At 47.5% G+C, this 15,480-nt stretch overlaps 1 protein-coding gene across 5 annotated transcripts; it reads left to right on the top strand.

The window, feature by feature from the left end:
* Positions 1–8,514: 8,514 nt before the first annotated feature.
* On the top strand, positions 8,515–12,484 carry LOC119318256. Of its 5 annotated transcripts, none has more exons than XM_037592777.1 (4): positions 8,523–8,932; positions 9,032–9,198; positions 10,567–10,802; positions 11,108–11,215. In XM_037592777.1, exons 1-4 carry the CDS (start codon positions 8,716–8,718, stop codon positions 11,199–11,201), a joined length of 714 nt encoding a protein of 237 aa, XP_037448674.1. In that variant the 5' UTR covers positions 8,523–8,715; the 3' UTR covers positions 11,202–11,215. The 5 variants fall into 5 exon arrangements, with proteins under 5 accessions (XP_037448677.1, XP_037448674.1, XP_037448676.1 ...); XM_037592779.1 differs by having other exon boundaries at positions 8,529–8,932; positions 9,032–9,172; XM_037592780.1 differs by lacking the exon at positions 10,567–10,802 and having other exon boundaries at positions 8,515–8,932; positions 9,032–9,172; positions 11,108–12,484.
* Positions 12,485–15,480: the final 2,996 nt, after the last annotated feature.

Here is a 15,480-nt window from a genome sequence, read left to right as displayed (position 1 = left end):
GATTGGTTTTTGGTGGCTACGGAGGCTTCTGGCGGCAGAACTCCCGATCTAATCTCCGTTCTGGAAGTTTTACGATGTGTAGGTATATATGGGTACAAGGGGTACGTCGGTGGACCGAAGGGGGGGCACGAGGCAGGGGGGCGCACCCCTACCCTCATGAGCACCTCCTTCATCTTCTGACGTAGGGTCCAAGTCTATCCGGTAGGTTTCCTTCCAAAAATAACTTCTCCAGTTGATTTCATTCCGTTTTGACTCCGTTTGATATTCCTTTTCCTCGAAACACTGAAATAGGCATAAAACAACAAATCTGGGCTGGGCCTCCGGTTAATAGTTTAGTCCCAAAAATGATATAAAAGTGTATAATAAAGCCCATAAACATTCAAAACAGTAGATAATATAGCATGGAGCAATCAAAAATTTCATATACGTTGGAGACGTATCACTCCTCGGGGGGATACCAGAACTACCCCAGCACCAGAACCATTCAGCATTTTGGATCCGTCAAAGAACATGGTCCAGTGCTCCGAGTGAACTTGAGTCGGCAGTTGCTGTTCGATCCACTCGGCGAGGAAATCCGCTATTGCTTGGGACTTGATAGCTTTCTTTGCCTCAAACTTAATATCCAAGGGAAGGAGTTCAATCGCCCATTTTGCCACTCGACCAGTTGCATCTCTGTTGTGCAGAATCTCTGACAATAGAGCGTCGCTGACGACTGTAACAGAGTGATCCGAGAAATAATGTGCAACCTTCTTCGTGGTCATGTAAATCCCATAGACAAGCTTCTGATAGTGAGGATATCTCTGCTTTGATGGGGGTCAGGACTTCAGAAATATAATAAACTGGGCGTTGAACTTTATAAGCTTTTCCTTCTTCTTCCCGCTCGACCGTAAGTACTGTACTGACGACTTGTCCAGTGGCTACTATATAAAGCAGTAGAGGCTCATTGTTGATTGGAGCAGCAAGCACCGGCTGGGTGGAAAGCAGAGCTAGATTTCTATTATGATTATCAATAACCAGTATTATGATTGAGGTTTTCAAAGTCGCTTTAGCGCCCCAGCTATTATCTTTATCAGTGGGCATGATTTATTTTACAATGGAGGAAATAGTCCCGAGTCGCTGCAGGATTACGACCCGGCACTTGGGGGCTATATTATTCAAGTTGAGGTTACATCAATATGCAAGTCTCATGTCGCTGCAAGCATGCACCATGACACTTGGGGGCTAATGCAAAGTCATTTTTATTGGCCTTATTGAAGACCCGACTCAATCCATTGTAATGAACCGGCCCTTGGGGGCTACCAATTGCTTCTGTTAAAATTCAAGATACACAAGCCTTATTCCATTATATATTGAAGGATCCACTGCTCAGTTGGTAAAGCATAAAGCTCTTAACCTTGTGGACGTGGGTTCAAGCCCCAGGATGGGGGTTACATCACATGATATTATTTTCAATGAAAAGTCCCAGCTTAGTATTATCTTACTAAGCCGGCCCTTGGGGGCTACACGTTACTGCTCAAATTTACATCATCATATTTACAAAGTCCCTGCTCATTATTACATAATGACCCGACACTTGGGGGCTAATGCATATTGCTCTTTGCTTAAGACAATTCTAGGATGACCCCGCTACACTACTATGACTATAGCCGACTCATGGGGGCTACACAACTAGATTTCATTTAAAGCCATAGTGATAAGTCCCGGCTTATTCATGCTGATTAAACTGGCCCTTGGGGGCTACATGTATTATGGATATAAGGGAGAAATATCTTCAAATTTTCAGCTTGAGTAAATCAGATTGACCCGGTGTCTGCAAAAATCATAAACCGGCGTCGGCGACAATTATGACTCGGCATCATCTATTTATAACCCGGCAATTTTGGTAATCATAAACCGGCAAGTTCTATCTCAAGTCGGCTGAATATCAGTTGAATATTTGAAGACCAATATTTTTGTCAAGTCAGAGCATTGAAGGCCGACTCAAATGGATGCTTTATTTACAATATTTCTTCTACAAGCAAATTGACTACGAAGTTGGTCCATTGACCCGGATTTTCTAGATGAAGGAAATGACAATTGGACTTAAGGATAATCAAGTCCCGTCTCAAGAGAATATTTAATCCGGAGCACAAGGAATTAAGGATGATCAGGTGCCGACTTACAAGAATATTTAACCCGGAGTGCAACCTATCAATTTGTTCTTGTGTTTATGTTGCAGATCAGTTTAACATGGATAAATCCAAATTAAACTTGGGGGCTAATGTCGGGGATATACCCCACGGTATGACCCGGCCAGATGTATAACCCGGCCGGACTTGGCGACTCACTAATCACCCGCCCTGACTGGACGACTCACTAAGTGACCCGCCCGAGCCTGACGACTTATGAGTGACCTGGCAAGCGGATCAAAGGTGCGACAAGACCCGGGGGCCCAAGAGGCTCAAGGCCCAGAAGGCCGGCTACGTTATGGTAGGCCGGCTTAAGAGGAAAGGCGTGAGGAATATCTCCTTTACGAGGAAGCAAGACCCGGACTTGTAATCAACTTGTAAGAGAAGATAGACTAATCCTAGTCCTACTAGGACTCCACATGTAACCTGCCCCTTCAACTTATATAAGGAGGGGCAGAGCTCCCCAAAGGGGGAGAAGGAACAAGAAACAATATCTAGGGCTAGACACAAAGAGGAGAGCCGGCTTACGGCGACTCCCTCATGATCATAATGAGACCTAGCCACAAACAGCACGTAGGGTTATTACCGGATGATGTCTCCCGGGGCCCGAAGCTGTCTAAATCCTCGTCTTGTGTGTTGTGTCTCTCGATTCCGCTCAACCCCTTCAAGATACCACATAGATGCGTTGGCCTCGCGACTAAGTCCTTAGACTAGGACATCTGCCGTGACAATTTCACGACACCGATTGATATGCTTGAAATCAATGCACATGCGAAGTGAGTCGTCCTTGTTTGCAACCATGACAACATTGGCTAACCACTCGGAGTGGTAAATCTCTCGGATAAACTCAGCTGCCAAAAGCCGAGCCACCTCTTCACCGATTTCCTTTCTCTTCTATACGGTGGACCGTCGAAGATGCTCTTTGACTGGTTTCACCTTTGGGTCGACTCGCAAACGATGCTCAGCCAGTCCCCTGGGAACACCCGGTATGTCAGAAGGCTTCCATGCAAAGATGTCCCAGTTCTCACGGAGGAACTGGATGAGCGCTTCTTCCTATTTGGAGTCGAGTGTGGTTGAAATGTGAGTCGGAGCAGCATTGGGATCTGTCGGGTGAATGTGAATCGACTTCGTTTCACCGGACGACTGGAATGCTGAATATGTGGCTGGCTTCTTGGCTTGCAACAAGTCACTCGGATCTGCATTTTTCTGGTATTCTTGCAATTCTACCACGGTCATCTGAGCATCGGCAATCTTTAAGCCCTTCTGGAAGCACTCTTTTGCCTTCTTACGATTACCAGAGATAGTGATCACTCCTTTGGGACCAGGCATCTTTAGTTTGAGGTACACGTAACATGGTCGAGCCATAAATCGTGCATAAGCTGGCCTGTCCAGAATTGCATGATAAGCACTCTAGAAATCCACAACTTCAAATGTCAACTTTTCTTTGCGGTAATTTTTAGAATCACCGAAAACCACGTCGAGCGCAATCTGACCAAGGGATGCAGCCTTCTTGCCTGGGATGACCCCGTGGAAACTCATATTGCTTTCACTGAGTCTGGACATGGGGATACCCATTCCCTTCAACGTCTCTGCATACAGTATGTTCAGGCCACTGCCAACGTCCATCAGGACCTTTGTCACTCGAGTGCCTTCGACCACCGGGTCGACCACCAGTGCTTGCCTCCCAAGGGTGGCTATGTGCGCTGGATGGTCAGACTGGTCGAATGTAATGGCAGTCTGTGACCACTTCAAGTAACTGGGTGTCACCGGAGTGACCATGTTCACTTCTCTGTTGATAACTTTCAATCGACTTTTGCTCTCAACGTCAGCAAAAATCATCAGACTGGAATTCACGTGGGGATAACCATCATCATCTCCTTCCTCATCTTCAGCCTTGTCTGCTTCCCTCTCCTTTTTCTTGGGTTGTTTCTCTCGGAATTGTTGTATTAGGAGCCGACACTGCCGAGTGGTGTGCTTTGGGTAAATGAAATTACCCTCTTCATCTTTTTTGGTGTGGATGTGGCACGGCAAATCCAACACGTCATTTCCATCTTGATCTTTTACTTTCTTGGGGTTCCACGGCCCCATGGGCTTCTCCTTGAACTTTCCTTGAACCACAGCCAAGGCTTCACCAGGAGCAGCTGGCTCGGCCTTGCGCTTTTGTTTCCGACCGGAGTTTCCTCCTCCGGCTTCGTGGGCGACTGCTTTGTGCTTGCCACTCCGGAGTCGTTTTTATTCTTCACCATTGGCATACTTGGTGGTAATTTCCATCATCCGAGCCAGAGTCATATTTCTCATCCGTCCGAATTTCATATTCAACTCCCGATACCTGACACCTTCCTTAAAGGCACAAATTGCCTGATGATCTGACACATCTTCTACCGTGTGGTGTAGGGTGATCCACCTCTGGATATAATCCCTCAAAGTTTCATTCGGTTTCTAAACACAACACTGTAATTATGTCAAACCTGCCGGCCGTTTGCAAGTGCCTTCGAATGTTCTGACAAACACTCGAGCGAGATCTTCCCAAGTATAGATGCTGTCAGGCGCCAACTGATTCAGCCATGCTCTAGCCGAGCCCTCCAACATCAGATGAAGGTGTTTCACGGCCACTTCATCATTGCCGCCACCAATCTGGACAGCCACTCGGTAGTCTTCAAGCCAAGTGTCAGGCTTGGACTCTCCGGTGAACTTACTGACTCCAGTCACCAACCTGAAGTTGGGGGGAATCACCGCAGCTCTGATAGCTCTGCTGAAGCACTCTGGACCTGAGACATGCACCCTATTGCTGGTTTGCGGATCTCTGTCATGGCCCTCTCGGTGAGCTCTATTTCTGTCGACCAAGCCCTGCACGAGAATAGATCTCGCATCAAAGCCTGGCTCCCTGGGGTCGACTGGAATACCTCGTCCGACACTGTGAGGGCGTCTATCTTCATGTTGCCGAGGCACGTATGACCCACTTCTTGGAGGAGGCGTGGGCACTCGACGACAATCATCGCGATCGGCTCGGCGATCATACTGCTCTCGGTTTCTGTACTGATCACGTCGATCTCCACGTCCCTCATGCCTCGGGAGCGATCTTGGGCTATGGGCCGACTGAACTGTGTCTGCGACCACGAATCTGCTATGGATCCTATTCCGCGACTGAGATACGACCGTATTCTGCTCTCCCGCTGCCCGGAGCAAGGCTCTGATCTGCACTAGACCTCGGCCAGCTTTTGATTGGGAAGGTTGGATCGACTCTGCTATCTGGGCAGCAGCTGCTAGATTCTGGATCAGGGTTCGGTATACCTGAGTCGGAGGTGGAAAAAGATGGCGTCGACTGGACTCAGGAGCACGTTGTCGAGCGCGATCGTCGAGTGCGCGCTGGAGGTTCTCCAGTCGAGTGCGCTCAGCCAGGTTGGCCAAGCACGCCTACTCCAAGGCCTGGGCCTCAGGGGTTTCTCCAACTATAGGAGTATGCAGTGCATCCATGTTCCGGCGGCGAAGTTCCTCCATCTGCTGCGAGGAGAGGGGTTCGGGGCGGAACTCCTCGTGAACGCGCGACGGATCACCGTTCCTGTCGCCTCCGTCTTCACGGTTGAAGCCAGGAGGACTGCATGGTCCATTGACCATCAGGACTTCCGCCGCCAGGTCGCTGCTGTCGCACTCGGATGCGGTCTCTACGGAGCCAGTCGACAGATCAAACAGGCCGTAGAGAGTTTCGTCGGGCTCGATCGCCGCGACTTGAGGGGTGGCCGACTGGCGGGCCACCGCATGCTTCACCCACCGCTGAAGCCTCGACCAACCGGAGCATTTGCTCCGGCGGGCCGCAGGGAGGGGGAAAGCTGCTGGAGTCGATTGATACTGGGTCGACGGCTGCCGCAGGAGGACGCCGCGGACGAACGCGCGAAAGTGCGTCACCCCGCGGGCGGGGAGCGCGCCGGCGTCGAGTGGAGCCTCCTGAAGCCAAGCGGAGTCGTCGGCGACAAACACGAGCGCGCCGAGACGGATCTCGCGGCCCTTAGCCAAACCTCCGCCTGGAACCATGATGAAGGGGATCGGAAAAATTGCAACTTCTCCAACAAGTCGCTAAGACACCTGCCCCACGGTGGGCACCAACTGTCGTGGTTCTAAGACTAACAGTAGAATAGGGGTAGGAATGTAGAGGCAAGATCCTAGCTATGGAGGAGTTGTACGCACGAGTTTTATGAGTTCAGGCCCTTCTCGGAGGAAGTAACAACCCTACGTCTTGGATCCCGGAGGCGGTCGACTGAATATATGCGTGTGAATTACAGAAAGTGCGAACCCTTGTCCCATAGGAGGGGGTGGCTTATATAGAGTGCACCAGGACCCCAGCTCTCGTCGGTTACGCATGGTTCAATGCCCATAAAGGAGGAGCGTTACTGGTAACGTCTGAAGTAAAGTGTTGTAAATGCTCATAAAGCTATGGTTTAAACCCTGACCGTTGCAGAGTGGAAGGTTTCTAGTCTTCTGGTGGTCGAGTGTCTTCAAGGTGGTCGAGTGAGCACATCTTCATGGTCGAGTGGATGATAGTTTCTCTTCGACTGCTTCTGATTCTTTGTAGAGATGTCCTTGGGGAGGATATGTTGGACAGATCCATGACCCTACCCTAGGTACATAACTCCATCAGTAGCGCCAACATTTGAGCAGTTCACTCAGTTTCATGAAGACATGTGTGATTGGGAAACTCACATGCAACTGCGAAATGATTTGATTGAGTATATGTGGACTCATGTTGACAACCAATAGATGTATCTTCTTTTATTCGTTTGCAAAACTATGTGAAACATTTTTATTTGTATTTGGTCTGTGAAACTATACTATTTATTTGGGCGGCTAAACTATTTTGCTTGTTATTTCATTTCACAATATGTTTGAATGCAAATCAATATAAAATTGGGCGGCCAGCCGGCCACGCCTGCACATATGGGTCGGCGCGTTGGACGCGCTGCCGACCCATACAAAAAACAGGGCGGACGCCGGACGGGCGGCCGATCCAAACGGATAAAAAACGGACGAAATCGCCGTCTGTTTGGATCAGTCCGTTGAAGTTGCTCTAATAGTATGTGAAAATTTCTAAAAAACAATCGCCAAGGTAATAGAAACGGGTCCTGAAAAGAGACGCGCGGTGTGGCGCTCAGCCGAGATTTGGACATGGATGCGTTGCATGCTCATCTCATTGTACCTAGACGGAAAAAAATTCTATGAGACCTCCTAATAAATGACACGTGGCATTCACAAATCATAAAGCATCTATCCATCCTCACTTGAAATCAGCGGGAGAAGATTAGATACTTTGAAATTTCTGAATGTCACGTGTCATCCATTAAGACGGGTCTTACCTGCTAACCGTGAGACATGGTCTCATATAATTTTTTTCCTATCTAACACCTCAGTTTGCAGGAAACTCGCGTAAAATATCTGCTTCCGGATAGCTGGCTCGATGCCAACCAAACATCATCTTATCACATGGATGGATCACGACTGTTCCTCGCTGTAATGCAATGCAATGCAGGTGAACGTAATCCGTGGGAGATTTTGCTTTTCTGGCCTCTGTTGCAACTACGTACTACCCACGGAGGTAGTGTAGTGGGTTTCGAGTACGTGGCACGTGGTAGGCACTGGATCGATCGGGGACGCGTAACGTACGTAGCAAGCCAAATAAATACGTACGTCGAGACGCACCGGTCAAACGTGATCGAGCCAGCCACGCTTTGTGGGACACATGTCATCCGGATATGCACGGCGCGGTCAGGCAGCAGCAAGCGAGCGTTACTGCGGTCACGCGCCAAAGAATTGGCCGTCGGCCGGAGACGAACGCGGTCGCAGTGTGTGACCCATTAAACGGCCCCGACCGGACACGCCAGCTGCTGCCACCCACCGAAACCCGAGTCACTAGCCACACACCTCGTATGCACGGCACGGTACGTCACGGTCCCGGCAGCTTGACGTAGTACATGAGCTCTAGCTCCTCCCTTCGCCGGGACCGCCCGACGACGTACGGATGGCGACCCCGGCCGGCCAGCACGAGACGGCCCATACGCCGCGCCATGCAGCCTGAATGCTCTCGAGTCTTTTTCCCTCCCCGCCTTTACTCCGAGAAGATCGGTCGTTCCGACGCGTCCATTAGGCCCTTCACAGTGCTCGAAGAACATCTCCAACAGTTTGTATGTTAATTTGTTGATAAAATATGCCATGTCATCAATTAATATCTTACGGAATCAATAATTTCCGAACGTCCGGATTTTAGCATCTCCTCCCGAACAATCTCGTGCCGTCGCACCAATCTTGGCGGCCTGCGCTTGCCACGTCATCACTGGGAGTCGTTCGGGAGGAAGCCAAAGTCACCCGAACCACTCCCTCGTTCTCCTCCCATTCCTCCCACTCTCTTATCCACACTACACAACATCAGATGCCAGCGTTGGGCAGGCGGGGACGGCGGCGAAGGCCTCCGGCGGTCGGAGCAGGTCGCCGGGCGTGAGGATGGTGAGCGGCATGGCTAGGCTCCAGCGATCGCGGGCATCTCCTCCACCGCATCCCCACCATGGACGGCCGGCCCCGAACTCCTTCGACGCCGCATCCCTGCCATGGACGGTCGGCCCCGAACTCCTTCGACGCCGCAGCTATGGCGTCGTATGCGAGGTCGGCGTGTGGGGTGGGGGGTCTCGGCGAGCTCCGCCGCCATCTGCCACCGCCGCCGTCCCCGCCAACCCGCACGGCAGGATCCCGATCCCCGCTCTTATTCCGCGTCTGTCGTCAAGGTCAGACGCATTCAGCCACCCCTTCCTCTCCCCTTTTATGCTAGAAGTCTAAGATAACACGCGGGCCTCTTTCTGGTGGATGAATTCGTGGTGTTCCAGGAGGAGCAGCGCCGGACGCTGGAAGGTCCAGTAGCCGGGGCTGCGGAGGAGCCGCGCCGGCCGCCGGGAGGTCCAGTAGTCGAGGCTGCGGAGGAGCCGCGCAGAGCGCCGGGAGGTCCAGACTAGAAGCCATAGCCGCTGGTGCGTGTGTGCTATTCCTGCCGCTGGTGCGTGTGTGCCGCTTCCTGCCGCTTCCTGCCGCTGGTGAATGCGGGTTGTTCCTGCTATGGTATGCCAAAGACTACGTTATCTGTTGCGTGCGCTATGCTATGCCAATCATGGCAAATTATGATGCGATCCCATGGCGACTTAAGTTTCGATCCGTGCAATTTATGATATGTTTCACATGGCAAAAATATTTTGAAGTACAATTTGCCATGTTGCTTTTCATATAATTGCCACTATATAGCTATCAACAGTTCTAATTTTTCCTTTAAACCATTGCATTTTGCCATGTCAATTCTCTAAATTGTCAAAAACAATACAAAATGGGAAATATTGCCATGGCAAGTTTTACTTTTTTATTTGACCTTTATTTAACATGGCAAATTTACCTAAATCCCATGGCAAGTTTTCAGTTTTATTGACATGGCAAATTTTACTATTTATTTGCCATAGCAAATTTACCTATAATATCATGGCAAATTCACCTAAATCCCTATGGCAATATTTAACTTTTATTGCCATGGCAAGTTTTTTTATTTATTTGCCATGGCTAATATACCTTTATTAACATGGCGAATTTACCTAAATACGCATGGCAATATTTAACTTTTTCCATGTCAATTTTTACTTATATTACCCATGACTAATATACCTTCATTCACATGGCAAATTTATCTAAATCCCCTTGGCAATATTTAACTTTTAAATTTCATTACCATGGCAAGTTTTACTTTTTATTTGCCGATGGCAAATTGACCCTTAGTAACATGGCAAATTGAACTAAATCCCTATGGCAATACTTAACTTTTATTGCCATGGCAAGTTTTACTTTTTATTTGTCATGGCTAATTTATCTTTATTAACTTGGAAATTTACCGAAATCCCCATGGCAATTTTTAACTTCTATTGTAATGGCAAGTTTTACTATTTATTTGACCTTTATTAACATGGCAGATTTTACTTTTTTTGCCATGTCAAATATATGCAAATTTTAATATGATTTTGGTTATGTGTTTAATATGATTTAAGCCCAACGAACTTTTACTTGACATGGCAAAATTACCTATATTTGTCACGGCAATTTCTAACATTTACATACATGTCAATACAATTGCTAGTGGCAATTTTAATCAAGAATTTATTTTGCCACCATGTATGGACATATGGAATTGCCATGACTTTTTTCCTTTTGTGTCATTGCAAAACATATATATTACTTTTTACCAGTAGCAATTTTTGCTTTTGAAGTTAATAATGTCATTTTTACATAGCACAACAAAAACTGGGCTTTTTCTTGTCACAGAAAAAAAGTGGACTTTTTTTCCTTTTGTTTTGGTACTGGGCTTATTTTTCCTTTTTTGCTTTTTCAGGGAAAAGGCCCGTTGGGGCGATGGAGAGAGGGTGTTCGCGCTGTTGGGAGGGATGCTTGGTGTTCGGGCTGGGGCTCCTCTCGTCCCGAACTAATTCGTTCGATCCATGCCCAGATTCCTTCCGAACGAATCGTTCGGTGTGCGGAGGTCCCAGACCGAACGTTCGGCCGTTATCGGCGTCCATGCCTTAACATACAACAACTTCAATGTGTTGTATCTAGCTTGTCTAATAGCATGTGAGATAATAAATAAAATTCTCTCTCATTTTACATTGAAGTTTGTGTAAGGGGTGTTGGTTTATGTATTCCCTTCGGTCTTTTTTAGTTCGCATATAAGATTTGTCTGAAGTCAAGCCTCGTAAAGTTTGACCAACTTTATAGAAAAAAACACCAATATTCACAACGTGAAATCAATACCAGCATATGCGTCATGGCTTAAAGTTTCATATTGTATAATTTTAACATGGTAGAAGTTGATTTTTTTTTCATATAAATATGGTCAAACTTTGGGAAGTTTAATTTCAGACAATTCTTATATGCAGGGCAAAAAGAACCGGAGGGAGTACCTACAACCTTCCTTTCTTTCCTCATTTATTGTATGACACATCATCAAGAATTTTATGTGGCAAAATCTAACAACAATTATCTTACAACCATTAGAGATGCCTTAAAGGCATCTCCAACAACTGTAAATTTGGTGTTGGTAAATTTCCCACCTAGGACATAATGATGATGTGGCATGTAATAAATATGGAGAGAGAGCAAAGTTGTATGTAAATAACCAATAATCTTTGCACAAGCTCCAAGATGCAATAGAGAACAATCACATTTATTTTCTCATCATCTATTGGATTGCTTAGATACAGCCTATTGGAGTGGTTGTATGATAACTTATTGGTTGATGATGTGAACATTTTACCAACAAGACTAACATACTAGAAGGTGTATCGGTGCTAAAGATGCCACATAGACAAAAAAAATGTGACACAGCAATAAAAGAAGAGAGAGGGCATTTATAGTGACCCCAAAAGGAAACGATACTAAACACGTGGACCTATGCAAAATGACTATTAACTAATGCATTAAAAGAGGCCTTAAAAGGAAGTGGATTTTTTGGCATAAAAGGCAATAATACCTCCGTTTCAGTTTCCAAGTCCTACGCGTATACCTAGATTACCAATTTTATCATCTTATATAACATAAAAATTATACGGTTTGAAAATAGAACATCTGAAGTTTATATTGTTATATTTTTTGTAATATATGACTTGTATTAGGTTGGTCAAATTGACGACCTAGGGGCAAGCGCATGCCCTCTAACTGAGAGAGAGGTAGTACTAGATTTTACTGGATTTTATTTTGACTTGTCCAGGCTGTGCAGCGTATGTGCAAGAACGGCGAACCACATTCATTCCTGGGCGCGTGCACACATGGGAACTGGACCGTGGTGCGTAGCAGCCGGACGGACGGACCGGAAATGGGCAAGGCAGGCCGATCTTATCCATTGGCCTATCTCGGACAAGGAGAAAGGCAAAGATGGATGGGGGTATGGTCGGGATGTGACAGTCGGATGGGCCCACGTTATCCCCTCCTCTGGGCCTGGGGCCTGGCTTCCGTGGCGCGCAATCGTACTGGTGCCGCGCTGGCCACAGCTAATCTCAGTACAGTGGCCAGGACAAAATTCCTGTTCTGACCTTTTCTACAAACTTAATCACGAATTGATCTTGTTCTGAAAAGATTTTTGTATCTAACCTTTTTTGGTCACGCCAACATCTTTGGCGTCTGGTTTGTATAGCAGACGTCAGGATGCATGGCGTTTGGACCTGGCCCACACTTGCCTAGTTGGCGCTTATGTGGCGACATAGAGACGCCATCCATCTTGGCGTTTGGGGCAAACGCCATAGCTCTTGGCGTTTGGTCCTGCTACATGCATCATTTCTGGAGTTGCTTCTATAAATAACTATCTTGATTTTCTCCCGTAATTAATGACTTGCTTGATCGCCCAGCCCATGCTCATGTGTGGTTACCTCGTCCTGATTTGGTATCATGCATGGAAATAAGGAGAGGAAAATCAAGAGATCACATGAAATATCTGCCTTGAATAAAGGGATTACAGTTATAGTATATGAGATGATCTCTTGACCAAATCACCACTTTTTTTTTCTTCATGAGAATTTGCAAGCTGCTAGAACACACAAACATAGTCTTCACATATATCCATTTGGGTATGCGTAGCAAAAAGAGAGACAATATCAAAAAAAGATCAAAATTCAGCATTCAAACAAAATACCTTGGTCTTGGTGTAGGCACGTCTAGAGAACAGATAAAATACGCCTTTCGTGGGTTTGTAAGGGCATCTCTAACGGTAATCCACAAATTTCCTCCCACATCCATCTGCGGCAGGGGGATCAATCCACGGACACGAATATGAGAGGACGCCATCCAACGCTAGCCGCATATATTCTAACACCAACTCGAACAACCGGATGAAATAATTATATTAATATCAACTAAGCAGAGCTTGTCCGGCTAGATGTAATTAACTAATCTAAATGGTTGTCGGCGCCCGTTCCTCGTGTCAGCCCATCCCAGAGAGCTTTGGCGGGGGAGAAATTCATGATCGCAGTGGTGTGGAGAGGGATCGGAAGCGGATGACTACGGCTATGGACGCGGCAGCATTTTATATAGCAATGGCGGGCGGCAGGGGCGGAGGAGATGTCTCAATAACCGCGTGCCATCAATGTGGGCGACAGGTGAACGGACGGGCCATTGTCGTGTCATTTGAATGCGGAGCAGTCGCGTGCACCGGGAAGCGGCGGGCAGCGCTCTTTTGGCCGGCGCGCCGCTTCAATGACGGCGCCAGTGAGTGGCTGCGTCCGCTCTAGTCCGGCATTAATGTGGACACTGACTCTTTGGATAGTGAAGGAAATATGCCCTAGAGGCAATAATAAAGTTATTATTTATTTCCTTATATCATGATAAATGTTTATTATTCATGCTAGAATTGTATTAACCGGAAACGTAATACATGTGTGAATACATAGACAAACAGAGTGTCACTAGTATGCCTCTACTAGACTAGCTCGTTAATCAAAGATGGTTATGTTTCCTAACCATAGACAAAGGAGTTGTTATTTGATTAACGAGGTCACATCATTAGTTGAATGATCTGATTGACATGACCCATTCCATTAGCTTAGCACCCGATCGTTTAGTATGTTGCTACTGCTTTTCTTCATGACTTATACATGTTCCTATGACTATGAGATTATGCAACTCCCGTTTACCGGAGGAACACCTTGGGTGCTACCAAACGTCACAACGTAACTGGGTGATTATAAAGGAGCATTACAGGTGTCTCCAAAGGTAGATGTTGGGTTGGCGTATTTCGAGATTAGGATTTGTCACTCCGATTGTCGGAGAGGTATCTCTGGGCCCTCTCGGTAATGCACATCACATAAGCCTTGCAAGCATTGCAACTAATAAGTTAGTTGCGAGATGATGTATTACAAAACGAGTAAAGAGACTTGCCGGTAACGAGATTGAACTAGGTATTGGATACCGACGATCGAATCTCGGGCAAGTAACATACCGATGACAAAGGGAACAACGTATGTTGTTATGCGGTCTGACCGATAAAGATCTTCGTAGAATATGTAGGAGCCAATATGGGCATCCAGGTCCCGCTATTGGTTATTGACCGGAGACGTGTCTCGGTCATGTCTACATCGTTCTCGAACCCGTAGGGTCCGCACGCTTAAGGTTACGATGACAGTGATATTATGAGTTTATGCATTTTGATGTACCGAAGGTTGTTCGGAGTCCCGGATGTGATCACGGACATGACGAGGAGTCTCGAAATGGTCGAGACGTAAAGATTGATATATTGGAAGCCTATATTTGGATATCGGAAGTGTTCCGGGTGAAATCGGGATTTTACCGGATTACCGGGAGGTTACCGGAACCCCCCGGGAGCCATATGTGCCTTATTGGGCTTTAGTGAAAAAGTGAAAGGGGCTGCCCATGGTGGGCTGCGCGCCTCCCCCCCTCCCCTAGTCCAACTAGGACTAGGAGAGGTGCCGGCCACCTCTCTCTCTCTCTTTCCCCCTTGGGAATCCTATTTGGAATAGGATTGGGGGGGGGGGAGTCCTACTCCCGGTAGGAGTAGGACTCCTCCTGCGCCTCCATAGGGCTGGCCGCACCCCTCCCCCTTGGCTCCTTTATATACGGAGGCAGGGGACACCTCTAGACACACAAGTTGATCCACGTGATCTATTCCTTACCCGTGTGCGGTGCCCCCTGTCACCATATTCCTCGATAATACTGTAGCGGAGTTTAGGCGAAGCCCTGCTGCTGTAGTTCATCAAGATCGTCACCACGCCGTCGTGCTGACGGAACTCTTCCCCGACACTTTGCTGGATCGGAGTCCGGGGATCGTCATAGAGCTGAACGTGTGCTCGAACTCGGAGGTGTCGTAGTTTCGGTGCTTGATCGGTTGAGTCGTGAAGACGTACGACTACTTCCTCTACGTCGTGTCAGCGCTTCCGCAGTCGGTCTGCGTTGGGTACGTAGACAACACTCTCCCCTCTCATTGCTATGCATCACATGATCTTGCGTGTGCGTAGGAAAATTTTGAAATTACTACGAAACCCATCAATGGCATCAGAGCCTAGGTTATTTATGTTGATGTAATATGCACGAGTAGAACACAAGTGAGTTGTGGGCGATATAAGTCATACTGCCTACCAGCATGTCATACTTTGGTTCGGCGGCATTGTTGGACGAGACGACCCGGACCAACCTTACGCGTACGCTTACGCGAGACCGGTTCCCCCGACGTGCTTTGCACACAGGTGGCTTGCGGGCGACTATCTCTCCAACTTTAGTTGAACCAAGTATGGCTACGCCCGGTCCT

Source organism: Triticum dicoccoides, chromosome 6A (genome assembly GCF_002162155.2).
Source record: "Triticum dicoccoides isolate Atlit2015 ecotype Zavitan chromosome 6A, WEW_v2.0, whole genome shotgun sequence".
Lineage (NCBI taxonomy): Eukaryota > Viridiplantae > Streptophyta > Magnoliopsida > Poales > Poaceae > Triticum > Triticum dicoccoides.
The sequence above is the reverse complement of the archived record's forward strand: the minus strand, read 5'-3'. Positions and strand labels throughout refer to the sequence as shown.